At 38.7% G+C, this 17,095-nt stretch overlaps 1 protein-coding gene across 2 annotated transcripts in view; it reads left to right on the top strand.

Annotated features, from left to right (window-relative positions):
• Positions 1 to 16,362, top strand: part of RAB1A (RAB1A, member RAS oncogene family) — a 39,427-nt gene extending 23,065 nt beyond the window's left edge. Inside the window, exons 3-6 of one of the 2 annotated variants that reach the window (XM_036334336.1) lie at positions 3,839 to 3,934; positions 13,679 to 13,774; positions 15,149 to 15,280; positions 15,534 to 16,358. In XM_036334336.1, coding sequence (XP_036190229.1) covers positions 3,839 to 3,934; positions 13,679 to 13,774; positions 15,149 to 15,280; positions 15,534 to 15,731 — 522 coding nt within the window. In that variant the 3' untranslated portion in view covers positions 15,732 to 16,358. Of the gene's footprint in view, positions 1 to 3,838; positions 3,935 to 13,678; positions 13,775 to 15,148; positions 15,281 to 15,533 lie in introns of both variants that reach the window. The other variant, XM_036334337.1, reaches the window with a different exon arrangement.
• Positions 16,363 to 17,095: the final 733 nt, after the last annotated feature.

The raw sequence follows: 17,095 nt of genomic DNA on the forward strand, positions 1-17,095 counted from the left end.
CCTACACAGTAAAATCACCCAGGAGCATTTATAAAAAAATACTGATTTCTGGATCCCCAAAATAGATACCAGGCCCAAAAGATATTGTAAAGAAATGTATAGTAAGCTATGGGAGCACAGAGGAAAGGATCTCTTAACTATTGGCTGAGGAATTGAATGTTTGGACAGTTAGTATTGCCTGGGCTCAAAATTGAAGCGTGAGTAAAAATTGCCATGTGATCCAGGGGCTGGGGTATGCAGAAAGGGAAAACTGAGAATTTGAACAGAAGGAAGAGCATGTGCAGTGGCTCAGCCATGCAAATAGGAGTCATTTAGGGGTTTATATGAATTCTAGCAAAGCATTTATAAGTATTTCTAACAAAACACCTGACATGTATAAGTGCTAAGTGAATGTTTATTGTATTCATTTTGTTCTCTATCCACTTTCTACAGTGCCTGTTACTTATTAGATATGTAATTAAAAATAAATAATTTCAAAATGAATATCTAGTGATGAGGAGCATTTTGTCAAATTGCAGTCAATGCTTTTAAATGTATTCTTTTACCCAATGGTTCTGCCTGTGCACAAGTGTGAATCTATGAGGAGAATAAGTCCCTTAGAACTCCCTCCCTCTGATCACATTTTATAATTTAAAAAGATATTCTTACTGATTTTTTTTTAAGAGAGAGAGAGACAGAGAGAGACAGAGACAGAGAGAGACAGAGAGACATTGATGTGAGAGCACATCATCCATCAGCTGCCTCCTTGCAAGTTCCATACCCAGGATTCAGCCTGCAACCTTTTGGTGTATGGGATGATGCCTAACCACTTGAGGACAGCAGCCAGGGCTACAGTTTTCTCTAGAGTTTTTTTTTTTTTTTTTTTAACCCTATGTTTGGTCAGATTCTGCATTATCAAGAGTTGCTCACACTATCATTTTCCCCTTTTTGTTGGAGCGTTGTAATGCAGATCTCAAGTGTTGTCTCCCTCTGTGTCAGCGGTTCTAAACCTGTGGGTCGCGACCCCTTTGGGGGTCGAATGACCCTTTCACAGGGGTCGCCTAAGACCATCCTGCATATCAGATATTTACATTACGATTCATAACAGTAGCAACATTACAGTTATGAAGTAGCAATGAAAATAATTTTATGGTTGGGTCACAACATGAGGAACTGTATTTAAAGGGCCAGAAGGTTGAGAACCACTGCTCTACGTACTTTTGTATGAATTTCCAAAAACGACATTTTCATATCAAATAACATTGCCATTGTTAACTTAGAAAATAAATCTCCCTGATTGTCTCAGAAGTATTGGTATTATGGTTGACTTGAATTAGTATTCATTCTTGGTCCACACATGGTTCCATCCATACATGGTCCCATTTAGTTATTTTGCTGCTTAGTCTCTTAACCTAGTTTTCCCAACCTCCTCTTTTTTTCATTTTATTTATTTTTTAATTGATTTCAGAGAGGAAGTGAGAGGGGGGAGAAAGATAGAAACATTAGTGATGAGAGAGAACCACCAATCGGCTGCCTCCTGCATGCCCCCAACTGGGGATCGAGACCACAACCCAGGCATGTGCCCCTGACCGGAATTGAACCCGGGACCTTTCAGTCCGAAGACCAATGCTCTATCCACTGAGCCAAACCAGTTAGGCCCAACCTCCTCTTTTTTATGTGTTTTTCTTGTCATTTACTTTTTTCAGAAACCAGGGAAGTTTTCCTATAGATCGTTCAGTATTTTAGATTTGTCACTTTGCTTCCTTGTGGTGTCTTTAAACTTGTTCAAATTCCTCATGTTTCTGTAATTGGAAGTAAACCCCCAGAGCTGTGTTATCCTTGTGGTATCTACTAGCCCCGTGCAGCTATTTAAATGGAAACCAATTAAAATTGAATAAAATTAAAAACTCAGTTCCTTTTACTCAGTTGCCACTTGGGGCTAGTGGCTACTGTATTAGCTAGCTCAGCTTATAGAAGCTCCATCATCAAAGGAAGTTCTGTTTGATAATGTTACTTTTAATAGTTTTAGTAAATAGTTTTATCTATTCTTCCATCCTAGTCCCCTTATTTATCCTTTGATTAGATTTAGGACCATCTTTTTTGTCAGAATACTTAAGTGGTACTTTGTGCTTGCTAAGATGGTTCAGTGGGTTTAGGTGTTGATAGCTTGATCTCTCCATGTATCTTTTCACAAGCATTAAGAGTTTTGTTTCCATTCTGAGTAAAATGTCAAAACAGATAACTTGAGAAAAACAGGTACAATTTTTAAAGTTTAACATTGGGTTAAACATTGTTCACATAAAAGCTTATACACAAATGTTCATAGCATTATTTATAATAGCCAAAAGTAGAAACAACCAGATGTCCATTAACTGATGAGTGGATAAACAAAATGTGGCATATCCATACAATAGACACTGAGTGGCCAGATTATTATGACCACCCCATCAGTACTTCATTGACACTTCCAAAAGTACTGAATATTGAAAACTTCCTAAGAAAATACTCTCAATGCTTTATTATTATTATTATTTGCATAACTAATTCACTTCATTGTACTGATGGGGTGGTCATAATAATCTGGCCACTCAGTGTATATTATTCAGCCATAAAAAAGGAATGATGTATGCCCAGCCAGGTGTGGCTCAGTGATTGAGGGTAGACCCAGGAAGCAAGAGGTCACCAGTTTGATTCCTGATCAGGGCATATGCCCAGGTTGCGGGCTCGATCCCCAGTAGGGGGCGTGCAGGAGGCAGCCAATCAATGATTCTCTCTCATCATTGATGTTTCTGTCTCTCTCTCCCTCTCCCTTCCCTGAAATCAATACAAATATATTTTTTTAAAAAAGGAATGAAGAAGAACTAATACATGCTATAATATGGATGAACCTGGAAAACTTTATGCTAAGTTAAAGAAGCTAACACGAAAGGCCACATACTGTATGATTCCAATCTTACGAAATGTTCAGAATAGGCAAATCCATAAAAACATAAAGTAGATTAGTGGTTTCCAGGGCCTAGGGGAAGAGAAGGAAATGGAGAGTGACTGCTACTAGGTACAGAGTTTCATCACAGGATGATGAAAATGTTCTGGAGTTAAATAATGGTGTAGGTTGCAAAACCCTGTGAATATACTAAACAAAACCATTGAACTGTACACTTTATTTTTTTTTAAATATCTTTTATTGATTTTTTTCAGAGAGGAAGGGAGAGGGATAGAGAGTTAGAAACATCAATGAGAGAGAAACATCGATCAGCTGCCTCCTGCACGCTCCCTACTGGGGATGTGCCCCAACCAAGGTACATGCCCTTGACCGGACTCGAACCTGGGACCCTTGAGTCCGCAGGCTGACGCTCTATCCAATGAGCCAAACCGGTTAGGGCTGAACTGTACATTTTAAAAGGATAAATTTTATATTGTGAGAATTTGAAAAAGTCATAACTAGGAAATAAAATCGATTTCTAAAAAATCCAGAAGAGGAGAGTGACATGGTCATTAATTTGTGGTGAATAAGTGGGATTTGTGGGTAGGGAGGAGCTAGAGTTTCACTGATTAGCAATTAGGAAAATTATTCATCATTGAAAATATAAAACCTTTTCCTGTGTAACATATGTAAATAATTTGCCAAGAAATGTGTGAAAAAATTAAAGAATAGTTATTGAACAAAATATTAAGAAAAAACTGTTAAATAGTGGTTTTAATCAAAACATGAAGTAAATACTGGAGCAGGATGGAGTGGTTGTTCTCAACATGTTATACCTTTTAACCTTATCAACTTTGTATATAAAAGTTAGCACTGTTTTCTTATTTACTCTAGTATTGAACATTAATTTTAATCATGAACTATTTTTCTCTTCAGGATGATACGTATACAGAAAGTTACATCAGCACTATTGGTGTGGATTTCAAAATAAGAACTATAGAATTAGATGGGAAAACGATCAAGCTTCAAATAGTAAGTAATTTTTGAACTAGAAATTTTTGAAAAAAAATTATTTTGATAAATTTAGAATGTATTATTTATTTTTTAATATTTAAAAAAATTAAATTTGAAGTATTTTAAGCATCATGCATCCATAATAGAGTGGTAGAATAAGAATTGTTCAGATTAAAAATGACTTGTCTAAGATTATCTTCCTCATTGAATTTCCTATTCATAAAGCAGAGAAATACATGTTTTAAGTCAAACTTGTTCTTTTTCTTGTGCTTTTATCAGTGGGGTCTAAGTTGAACTTTACCTTGTCTTATAGCAAAAGTATGTTGAGCATTTTGTCTATGTCTTTTACTGTGTTGAGTACTATAGAACATGAAAAGAAACCTTGGGAGAGGTTCTTCATATGTGGCTTAATTGAGTACAGTTGACCCTTGAACAATGTGTTAACTGTGCAGACCCACTTATACACTGATTTTTTCCCAGCTGACTCATGCAGCTCATTTGACCTAGGCAGTTCAAACCCAGATTGTTCAAGGGTCATCTGGAGGTTGGGAATCCACACGTGTGGAGGACAGACTTAAGTTATTGGCGAATTTTTGCACTGATGGTTGGCATCTCTAGTAACTTCTGGGTTATTCAAGGGTCACCTGTATTTTTTTTATTTCTGTTGTATTTATTATGTAGTATTTACCAACTCTTAGAAACAGAATTTTATCTGAAAGGAACTTAGCTTTTCTAATTTGTTGCATAACTCAGAAATTGATGCTGATTTAATTATTTGCCTATAGTTCGTAGCAGAACCAAGTGGCCCATAGCTCTGCTTTCAATATTTTGTGTCCTTGTTCCATCCTAGTCCCCTTATCTATCCTTACAACCCCAACCCCAAATTAAAAGTAGGCAATTGTAGTAGTTCAATTATTATCACTTCAATATGAGTCTGGGACGATTAGTGTGGACATATCTGTGGTCTTTAAAAATAATCTCTGGATATCTTTTAGAGCTGGCTATTAGTATTAAGTAACATAGAAAACTAGTGACTGTTCTTTTTTATGGAATTGGTAATACACTGAACTGGGAATTCTGGATTTAGAGTCAGAAAACTTGGATTTGATATCTTCATTCTGGTATTTACTAGTTATAGAGTAGTTATAGAGTTATGGGTTTAACTTTAGCCTTTTTCCTGAGACTGTTTCTTATATCCAAAATGAATGTGAAAATACTTGATTTATGAACAAATAAGGTAATTGTGAGAACCAAATCTGGTAGCTTTGTGTATGTGTATACAATAATGTATGTGAAAGCCCTTTGTAAACTTTTGGGCAGTACAGTAGTCCCCCCTTATTCTAAGACCCCCAGGGGATGTCTGAAACCACAGATAGTATAGAACCCTATATATACTGTTTTTTCCCTATGCTATATACACACACCTATGATAAAGTTTATAAATAAGGCACAGTATGATATTAATAATCTATAATAATAAATCTATAATAATGAAAGCATAATATGCTAATTAGACTGGACGTCCTTCCGGACAAAGTCGGGGCTGTGAGGGAAGCCTGGGTCCCAGGTGCCAGAGGGAAGCCAGTGCCGGCAGCCGGGGAAAGGAAGGCCTACTCTGGCACAACTTTCGTGCATTGGGCCTTTACTATACTATATAATAAAAGGCTAATATGCAAATAGACTGAACAGCGGAACAGCCAGTCGCTATGATGTGCGCTGACCACCAGGGGGCTCATGCAGAACATGGCGGGTGTTGGCCAGGGCGTGGTGGTGGAGCAGGTTAGTGGAAGTGCCAGACTAAGGCGGAGCGCCGATCGCTGTCATCAGGGTGAGCCTCTGGTGGTTACTGAAAATTCTTTGTTCCCACATACCACGGTCCCGCCAGTCACTCACACCTGCTGCCAGCGCTGGCCCTGCTTGCACCCACAGCTGGCGCCAGAGCCATTGCTCACATCCACTGCTGGTGCCCGGGCGCCGGTCCCGATCACTTAGCGCCATCAGTGCGTGCGAGTGGCGGCTGCCAGCCCTGATCTCCCCTGAGGGCTTCTCCATCTCCCCCTGCTCCTGAGGGGTGATAGGAGCAGCAGCCACCACTCACACCTGCTGATGGTGCCGGCCCGGTGTCCACCTGCTGCTGGCACTGGCCACAATTGCTCTGCGCCACCGTCAGCGCATGGGAGCTATGGCAGCAGAAGCGGGGTTGCCAGCAGACAGGGGACCGGGGGACACAGGAGGGGCTGGGCAGGGGCACGGAGGATGGGCCGAGACCCGCCCCTGTACCTACCGCAGCCTCTCGGCACCCCCACAGTTCCTTTCAAGGTGCATGAATTTGTGTACTGGGCCCCTAGTACTATAGTAAGAGATATGTGAATGTGGTCTCTCAAGATGATACAGTGCCTACGTGATGAAGTGAGTTAGATATGCTGAATGAAGGGGATGATTCAGGTCAGGGGTAGGACTGAGTGTAATGATGCAAGATTTCTGGCACAGCTCAGAACAGCATGCAATTTAAAACTTCGGAATTATTTCTGGAATTTCCATTTAAAGTTTTTTTAACCACGGTTGTCTGCTGGTATCTGAAACCGTGGATAAAGGAGGGACTATTGTATACAAATGTTACTGAAGATATGACATTTTTCCAGAGAGGTAATATTTTTTTAGTTCCTCCCTTATATGACTCTGATGAGGGGGAAAAGGTACATTAAAAAAGAACTGTTGGTTTTGCTATAAGTTAACACACTTGGCATTCTAAATTAAGACTTGCAAGGATATAATTTTCTGAGTGTGTGTGAAGTACTTTAAACCAGCCTTCCATATTGATCCCCCCCAATTATATGTAGAACTTTATACTTGGCACCACCTAAAGTAAGAGGCATGTTTCAGAAAGCTGCACCCAAGCTTCTTAACTACTGATGTGAAATGGTTGTATGTGTGATTATTGGTCTGCATAAGGTTTGAATATATATTTGTGAAACATTCATATAGTGCTACCTTCTTGTGGCTGGAATGGTTCATAATAGGTCATTCTTTGAGTCTTTCTTTGTCTTTGGGAGTAATTTCCTTTCCCTATTTGAACATTTTTGGGAAGCTCGCCAGTTTTTCAAATAAGCTAGTTCCATTTGTAAATAACCTCTAATTGTTAACTCTTTATGTTGAGCTGAAGCCAGTTTCCGTTCACTTCTAGCTCTTATTCCTCTGCCTTTTGGAGCTTCCTGAATGAGATTAATTTCTTTTCTGTTGGCACCTGCCTTTATTTATTTTATTGCCCTTTATTTTTATTTTATAATCTTTATTTTTAAAAAAATTTTTATTTTTTAATTACATTTGACATATAATGTATTATATTAGTTTCAGGTGTACAACCAGTGATTACACAAATAATTTACTAAGTGATTATCCAGATAAATCTTGTACCCATCTTATACCATAGTTACTAGAATATTATTGATTATATCCTTTTTGCTGTACTTTACATCCCCATGACTATTCTTAACTATCAATTTGTACTTCCTAATAATCCCTTCCCCTTTTTCACCCATCCCCCCAACCCCCCTCCCATCTGGCAAACATCAGAATGTTTTGTCTATGAGTCTGTTTCTGCTCTGCTTGTTTATTTTGTTTTTTAGATGTTGACAGATATGTATTTATTGCCATTTTATTGTTCATATTTTTAATCTTTTTTTTCTTCTCTTTTTTAAAGAAGATCCTTTAACATTTCATGCAATACTGGTTTGGTGGTGATGAACTTTAGCTTTTTCTTGTCTGGGATGCCCTTTATTCTTTGATTCTCAATGGTAGCTTTATTGGGTAGAGTAATATTGGTTGTAGGTCCTTCCTTTTCATCACTTTGAATATTTCTTGCCAATTCCTTCTGACTTGGAAAGTTTCTGTTGAGAAACCAGCAGATATTCTAATGGGAGCTCCCTTGTAGTTATCTGCTTTTTTCTTGCTGCCTTTTTATTGAATTCAGAGAGGAAGGAAGAGGGAGAGAGATACAGGGACATCAGTGATGTGAGATAATTAATTGGCTGCCTCCTGCATCCCTTACTGGTGACCAAGCCCCACAACCTGGGCATGTGCCCTGAACGGAAATCAAACATGACCTCCTGTTCATAGGTTGTGCTCAACCACTGAGCCACACCAGTTGGACTTTTCTTCCTTCTTTTAAGATTCTCTTTGTCTTTAACCTTTTGTATTTTAATTATGTGTCTTGGTATGAGCCTCTTTGGGTTCATCTTGTTTGGGACTTTCTGTATTTTCTGGATTTGTATGTCTATTTCCTTCACCAGGTTAGGGAAATTTTCTGTCACCATGTTTTCACATAGGTTTTCAATTTCTTGCTCTCTCTCTTCTCCTTCCAGCACCCCCATGATGCAAATGTTGGTATGCTTGAAGTTGTTCAGAGGCTCCTTACACTATCTTTTTTCTTTTTATTCTTTGGATTGGGTGTTTTCTTGAGAGTTTTTTGTTGTTGTTTGTTTGTTGCTTTTATTCCAAATCACTGATTTGATTCTTGGCTACATCTATTTTACTATTGATTCCCTGTAAATTATTCATTTCAATTAGTATATTCTTTTTTATGGTTTCCATATCTTTTTATGTTTTCACTAAGTTCATCTATTTTTTTCTCTAAGTTCATTGAGCATTCTTATAACCAGTGTTTTGAATTTTACATCTAATAGATTGCTTGTCTCCATTTTGTTTAGTTGTTTTTCTCGAGTTTTGTTTGGTTCTTTCATTTGGAACATGTTTCTTCTCATTTTGGCAGAGCCCCCCACCCCCCATGTTTGTTTCTTTGTATTAGGTAGAGCTGCTAGGTCTCCCAGGCTTGATAGAGTAGCTTAATGTAGTAGGTGTGCTGTAGAGTCCAGTGGCACTCCAAGCGCACCCCTTGTGTGGGCTATGTACACCCTCTTGTAGTTGAGCCTTGATTGCTATTGGCATGTCAGTGGGAGGGATTTACTCATGGTCTTACTGGCTACAAGGACAGGCTGTGAATACACGGTGAAGGGTCAGCTGTGCAGGAGTCCAGCTTATGGAGAGGGATTTACTTCCAATGCTGCCGAGTCTGCCTCTTGAGTGTGTCACTTGTGGAGGTGGTTGGGTAGTGCTTCATTGTGATCTACAGCTGTTCATGGGTGCCTCCTGGGAGGTGCAGGCCAATGTCAGTCGCCACTTATGTTTTGTCCAGTGCCTCCTGGCATGAGCTACAAAATGACCTGCAGATGACTGCTGCTTGTGCTGGTCTTAGAAATGCTCAGCAGAGACCCAGCTGCTGCCACTGGTATTGGGCCTGGGGCCACTTAGCAAGAGGTATGAAGCATGTTGAGGCCAGATGCTGCTTGTTTAAAAGGTTTTAGGAAAGCCTGAGGCATGAGCCAAGACAGGCCATTCCAATGGGAAAGTCACTGGAAACAGCTTGAGTGGGCCTGCAAGTTGGGTGGGGCAGAGTCTCAGGGAATTATGGGTTCTGGAGATGGAGAAGACAGTGACAGCCAGGTTGATGGAGACTCAGATATGGCACCTGTCTGACATCTCTGTGCAGGGAGAGCTAAGCAAAGGAAAAATAGCCTCTGCCAGCACTTCTGTCTGGGAGAAAGCTGCCCCTCTAGCTCTCACCCTGATGCCAGACAATTCAGTTCCTCCTGTATATCCCTGGAGCCTTTCAAGCTCTGCCCCAGCGCTGGAGCTTAGAGCAAGTGAGTCAGAGTAAGTCCATGCTTGGGCCCTTTATTAGGAACTGCCTAGGCCCGGCTGGTGTGGTTCAGTGGTTGAGCATTGATCTATGAACCAGGAGGTCACGGTTCGACCCCTGGTCAGGACACATGCCTGAGTTATGGGCTCAATCCCCAGTAGAGGTTGTGCAGGACCCAGCAGATTAATGATTTTCTCTCATCATTGATGTTTCTATCTCCCTCTCTGAAATAAATAAAAATATATTAAAAAAAGAAAAAAGGAGTTGCCTGGGATTCTAGCAGTCCTCTGTTTCACTCAACCACAATCCCTTCCGGTTTTTATAGCCAGAAGTTATGGCAATTTCTCTTCCTGGCACTGGAACCGTGGGTTGGGGGGCCTGGTGTGGGGCTGGTATCCCTTTCTCCTCAGGGGTGTTGGACCAGCCCAACCCTTTCTGTGTCTCCATCCCTCCTATCAGTGTTGATGTGGCTTCTTTATAATCCTTAGTTGTAGGACTTCGATATTTCAGGTGGTATTGAATGGTGGTGGTTCTGTAGTTGTAATTTTGAGGTGGTTGTGGGAGGGTGTCAGTACTGCCCAGCTTGCCCTTTGTGTTGATCTTATCACAATCTCTACATCTGAAGTCAGTGTTTCCTTTCTGGAATCATGTTTTCAGAATCTTTTACAATTTAAGTTACTTTTGCATTTTATAAGTGCCTTTTATTAAGATGGACTCCTGAAATAAAGTACGATACATAATCTAGCCAGTGTGGACTATATGAGGTAAATCCTCCCTTAATTTGGATTCTGAATTTATTTTTTCCCCTCTTGGATGACAGGGACTCATGGCCTTTTCTCATCACTAATCCATTCAAGGATAGGGGAAAAAAACACACCTGAATTTAACAACATTTGCTATCTCAGTTAAATTACTTACTAGTTTGGATTTTATCGCTTTGGGTTTGTAACTTTTTAGAAAGTCTTATACTTCATGACTATAGCTTTTAAATCTGAATGCTAGATTTTACTTTTATTTGCTTTTTTAAATATATTTGTATCGATTTCAGAGAGGGAGAGATAAAAACATCAATGATGAGAGAATCATTGGTTGGCTGCCTCCTGCATGCCCCACGCTGGGGATCAAGCCTGAAACCAGGTATATTCCCTGACTGGAATCAAACTGTGACCTCCTGACGCTCAATCACTGAGCCATTTCGGCTGGGCAGATTTTACTTTAAACCCATTACATTTCATCTTGCAAGGCTTGAATTATCCTTCCAAGTTTTCTGGGTCTTTCAAAATCATTATGTTGATCTATATTTTAATTATCCTTTCAGCTTTTCCTTTTTAAGTGTGCCCTCTGGGTCTTTCTCAGAATTAGTGATTACAAAACATTCAGTAGGGCAGGGCAGGTACGGGATCCAGACCCACAGAATGAAGGCATCCTTCTGTGATTGTTCATTGATGACTCATTTATGGACATGCTTACGTTACACCAGCCAATCCCAAGAGGTTCTAGGTTACAGAGAGAAATGATTAACATAGCCCCGTGGTCGGCAAACTGTGGCTCGCGAGCCACATGCGGCTCTTTGGCCCCTTGAGTGTGGCTCTTCCACAAAATACCACGTGCAGGCGCACATACAGTGCGATTGAAACTTTGTGGCCCATGCGCAGAAGTCGGTTTTTGGCCTGGGCGAGTCTATTTTGAAGAAGTACTGTTGATATTTGGCTCTGTTGACTAATGAGTTTGCCGACCACTGACATAGCCTCATAGACAGAAGGAGAGATCCCATTTCAGTGGGACAAACATGGGAAAGTCAGTAAACCTGTGATTAGGAGGGGTAATGAGGATTATATACAAAGGGTGATCAGTTACAGAGGAAGGTACTATTAGGATGTAGAGTCAGGAGTTTTCATAGTGGCAAGGAGACATCAGAAAGTTTACTCTGTGGATGCCTTGCTTAATCAGTTACAATTCTTTGTTAACATTTATGCATAAACAATTTCTTCCTTGTGCTGTCTTTGTGCAAGTGGTTGATGGGTGGATAAGGGAAGGAAGAACTTTCTTCTGTATATAATCCTTATTACCCCTCACAGAGTAATTGGTTTTCTCGTTTGTCTCTCCCACTTAAATGAGATATCCTGTGAGCGCTGTTTCATTCATCTCTGTAACCTTGAATCTAAGTGCCTTGTGTAGTGTAAGCATTTTCATAATATTTTACTGACCAGCCTCTACAGTTAGGCATTTTGCTAGGCATTTTACAAACGTTGTTTATTTAAACTCATTTAACAATTCTATAAGGTGAGTTACTCCAAAGATTTATAGATGAGGAAACTGTTAATTGACTGTCCCAGCATTAAATAACCAGGAACCTAGATTTGATGTTTTGAAGTCAGATTGGCTTGACTCCAAAGCTCAGGCTTTTCCAAGGAATCCTGAAAGACTTTGACACCTTTTTAAAAAAATATATTTTTATTGATCTCAGAGAGGAAGGGAAGGGGGAGAGAGAACAATCAATGATGAGAGTGAATCATTGATCGGCTGCCTCCTGTACGTCCCTACTGGGGATGGAGCCCGAAATCCAGGCATGTGCCCTTGACCGGAATCGAACCAGGGACCCTTCAGTCCACAGGCTGATGCTCCATCCACTGAGCCAAACTGTCTAGGGTGACTTTGACACTCTTTACTGATACAGATCTAAAGTCTTTTGGGCTCTCAGGCCAGTACTTTGAACAAAAAAAAGAATGAAGCTGTTGTGACTTGTTTTCATTTGTTTTAGATAAATGATGTTAACTTTATTTGATTCATTAACTTTTCCCCTGGAGCAGTGGTCGGCAAACCGCAGCTCGCGAGCCACATTCGACTCTTTGGCCCCTTCAGTGTGGCTCTTCCACAAAATACCGACTTCTGTGCATGGGCCACGAAGTTTCAATCACACTGTAGGTGCGTGCCCACACGTGGTATTTTGTGGAAGAGCCACCCTGAAGGGGCCAAAGAGCCGCATGTGGCTCGCGAGCTGCGGTTTGCCAACCACGGCCCTGGAGCATGTTAAATTACAGACATTATATTTTACTCCAAGCATAGGTTGGTATGCATCTCTATTTTCCTATGTAAACATTTATCACATCTAGCAAAACTGACACTAAGGCCTCAATATTATCTAAAATCCTGGCTGTATTAAAATTTCCCCCCAATTTGAATTTAACAGCTCTTTGTCCGCTGGAAAAGAAAGTGATTTCACTGAGTGCTCCTGAAGCAGTTTTTTTTTTTTTTTTTTTTTAATTTTGCCATTTAAAACAAAGAGGATCAATGCCAAGTTCACAGATATCCTCCAGAACTTTATAATCTCCCTATAAGGCTATTGCATCTTGATCTTCACTTGTCATAAACTTCAAGTCCATTTATTTTTACAGTAACTATAAGTTTCCTTTCAGGTTTTTTAAAAACCCAGCATTTTAATATAGTAATTTAAGTGAGTATTTGTTTTTGGTGTTTAAGTCTAAATGGTGAAGTGTGGCAAATTGCTTTTAAAATGAATTTTATGAAAGTATTTTGAATCATCATCTTTACATTGTTTTCCCTAGGATTAAGATAATACTTTCCAGAGATGGTTAAAGTGCTATTTTGACTGGTAGTTAACTTAATTAGATCCTTTCAGTGCATTCCATGATGCTAAAACACGCTAGCAAATGATATTGTCTTATGTGTGTTAAAGGGATGTAAGGGCAGCAGCCTTCCTAATCAAATCAACCTGTTTATGCAGTCATTCCGAATGTTTTGCACAATTCTAAGAATGGTAGGGAGTATGAAAAGTATGACATAGTTCCTAATCTCAAAGAGCTGCTGTAATATTGGTAGCATAACATAAGCTAAATTGTAGGCACTAGCTTCTTTTCTGGACCTTCAGGTATTTGGCAGTTATCATGCAATTTAGTAGTGTGAGCACTGGGGGCTAATGTTTCCATATCAAATCCTGGTCGTTTCTGTACACATGTAAACAAACTAAACTGTTCCCCCTCCTCCTGCCCCTTTCCCCAACTCTAACTTAATGGAATTGTTTGGATTTCTTGATTATTTTATACTAGTGGGACACAGCAGGCCAAGAAAGATTTCGAACAATCACCTCCAGTTATTACAGAGGAGCCCATGGCATCATAGTTGTGTATGATGTGACAGATCAGGTAAGTTCCAGGAGGAAATTGTGTTACAGCGACCAAGTAGGAAGTTACTATTTGATAAATAGCCATCCATTTTATTTATATGGACAAAAACTTTGTCCACTTCCAAATAAGTGAATCACATAAAAATGTCATATTTTCCTTAAGTAAATAGAAAATTTAGTACAGGGGTCCTCAAAACTTTTTAAACGGGGCCAGTTCACTGTCCCTCAGACCGTTGGAGGGCCGGACTATAGTTTTAAAAAAAACTACGAACAAATTCCTATGCACACTGCACATATCTTATTTTGAAGTAAAAAAACAAAATGGGAACAAATACAATATTTGTATTTGCATGTGGCCCGCGGGCCGTAGTTTGAGGACCCCTGATTTAGTATTTGGTTTTACATTTGCTTTCAGGGACCTTGGTTATATTTATTACCAACTAAAAAACTGATCGTTTTGACAAGAGTTTATAGTGAGCTGTTGTTATTTGGCTTATACCATGTTCTTGGTATTAAATATTAACAAATTTGCCTAGTAGTTAGACTTGTCAGAATTGCCAAAAAACAAGATTATGAGTCTGCCTGTGGAGGATATTCTCGATAGGTTGAGCTAGAGGAAGATTTTAGGAAGATAAAGAATATCTGAAGATTAGCTTTTGAGAGAAGGGGTGGTGGGGGTATAGGGATAGCGTGAAGAATGTACTAGTAGTCCAAGGACCATAAGAATTGTTGATCAGGAAATTAGAAAATTTCAAGTTTTTTTTCTATCAAAGAATAAAAGATAAGTGTTTAGAACTTACTTTTCTTGTAGCAAATGGTGTCACTTCAACTATGATATAGTTAATTAAGAGATAACTGAAATCATAATACTTTAGATTCAATGCCTTGAGAAGTATTGGGTGAGTGATACAACAGGAGAAAAATGATGCTAATTTCAAATCTCATGTCATTACCATGAAATACTTAAAAAAAAATTCTTCTCATTAATATGATTGTGGTAAAAAAACACCCCAAGCATCTTTGGACCCATTTATTTAATATTTTTTGTCTCTAGTAGTAACAATCTATTCATAAACCAAAATAATCAAATTTCAATTCAAATTTATCAAATTTGCTTGAGCTATAGTTTGAGGCTGAGCTGTATTTCTCTGTCAAATAAGGTGTTTTTATCCTCAAGCCTTCAAATTCTAATTTATTTAGGTAAGGATAGTCATTGTAATATTATCAGTTTACTTCTAAGCCAGCAGTATAGTAATTATCTTATAGCTGGAGTTGCTTCATTAACTCTTCTTAGGTTAAGAAAACACTTCTTTTATCACTTGCTTCATTAGAACAGTTGTTATATTATAGAACAGAGCTATATTATCATCCTTAAAAATGTCTGTCTTCTTAGGAGTCCTTCAATAATGTTAAACAGTGGCTGCAGGAAATAGATCGTTATGCCAGTGAAAACGTCAACAAGTTGTTGGTAGGGAACAAATGTGATCTGACCACAAAGAAAGTAGTAGACTACACAACAGCAAAGGTATGTTTAAAGTTGATTTTCAAACTGAATTTGAAGGCATTGAATTTGAATTATGTAGTGAGGAGTCATGCAATGATCACAACCACCTTTTGCTTTTAAAATGTGCACTAGAATACTTTGAAATGACAATTTTTTAATGGTGTCTGTTTGGATTCAGTGAACTTAGTCTTTCCTCACTGCCCATTTTAGACAGAAATGCACTAAAAGTGAAAAAGATTTTTTCAGTGTTAATTGTGCTTTATTATTCTCTTAGGAATTTGCTGATTCCCTTGGAATTCCATTTTTGGAAACCAGTGCTAAGAATGCAATGAATGTAGAACAGTCTTTCATGACAATGGCAGCTGAGATTAAAAAGCGGATGGGTCCTGGAGCAACAGCTGGTGGTGCAGAGAAGTCCAATGTTAAAATTCAGAGCACTCCGGTCAAGCAGTCAGGTGGAGGTTGCTGCTAAAATTTGCCTCCGTCTTTTTCTCACAGCAATGAATTTGCAATCTGAACCCAAGTGAAAAAACAAAATTGCCTGAATTGTACTGTATGTAGCTGCACTACAACAGATTCTTACCGTCTCCACAAAGGTCAGAGATTGTACATGGTCAATACTGACTTTTTTTTTATTCCCTTGACTCAAGACAGCTAACTTCATTTTCAGAACTGTTTTAAACCTTTGTGTGCTGGTTTATAAAATAATGTGTGTAATCCTTGTTGCTTTCCTGATACCAGACTGTTTCCCGTGGTTGGTTAGAATATATTTTGTTTTGATGTTTATATTGGCATGTTTAGATGTCAGGTTTAGTCTTCTGAAGATGAAGTTCAGCCATTTTGTATCAAACAGCACAACCAGTGTCTGTCACTTTCCATGCATAAAGTTTAGTGAGATGTTATATGTAAGATCTGATTTGCTAGTTCTTCCTTGTAGAGTTATAAACGGAAAGATTACACTATCTGATTAATAGTTTCTTCATACTCTGCATATAATTTGTGGCTGCAGAATATTGTAATTTGTTGCACACTATGTAACAAAACAACTGAAGATATGTTTAATAAATATTGTACTTATTGGAAGTAATATCCAACCAAATGGTGATAAGTATTGTTTTAATTCTTATGGTTAAAGGGAAAGAGAGCCTTGTATTATTCCTAAAACATCCATTTGCGTGTGCAACCAGGGCATTGTAGACCTACCTTAGAGCAGCATCCATTATGCTTTCCAGATAATATACCTAATAAATGACCTAGGGAAGCTTTCTGCTGGGTAGGATTTTACCCAAGCTTAGTGGTTCAGGGAGATTAAATTGTATGCAAAACAAGTTTAGGATGTATGCTATATAGTCTGTTATCTTTGATCCTTCTCTAAAACCATCTGAAATGGCTTCATTAATCAATACTTTAATTCTTTTATGTGTTCAAGGTGCAAAGTATCACCTTTCCTTAATTGGCAAATGATCAGACTAACGCATGTGCTAATATTTCTTCCGTGCTGGGGTCAGATGTCAACTATTTTATCTTCCACAATTGTGTAACTTAGGTTGGAGGAGAGGTAAAGCATTAAAGTAGAAAGAAGGAAAATTTTACTATTTGATTGCCCTAATTTTAGAAATGTCCCTAATAATTAGTTGAAAACATGAACGTTAGATGGGAATAAGTGAGAGAAATATATTTATTTCCATGGAATTTTGCACATGTGAAAATTTTGTTAAATAGGACCTTAAAGATTCTAGGGTTTGTTTTTATTGTGAGAAACAAAAATCTTTTGCTAATACTGGCATTTTAAGGTAATAGAAATCAAAGACTGTTTTCCTTGGGGTTGAAGGTAGC

This window comes from Myotis myotis, unplaced genomic scaffold (assembly GCF_014108235.1).
Source record: "Myotis myotis isolate mMyoMyo1 unplaced genomic scaffold, mMyoMyo1.p scaffold_m19_p_14, whole genome shotgun sequence".
NCBI classification, from domain to species: domain Eukaryota; kingdom Metazoa; phylum Chordata; class Mammalia; order Chiroptera; family Vespertilionidae; genus Myotis; species Myotis myotis.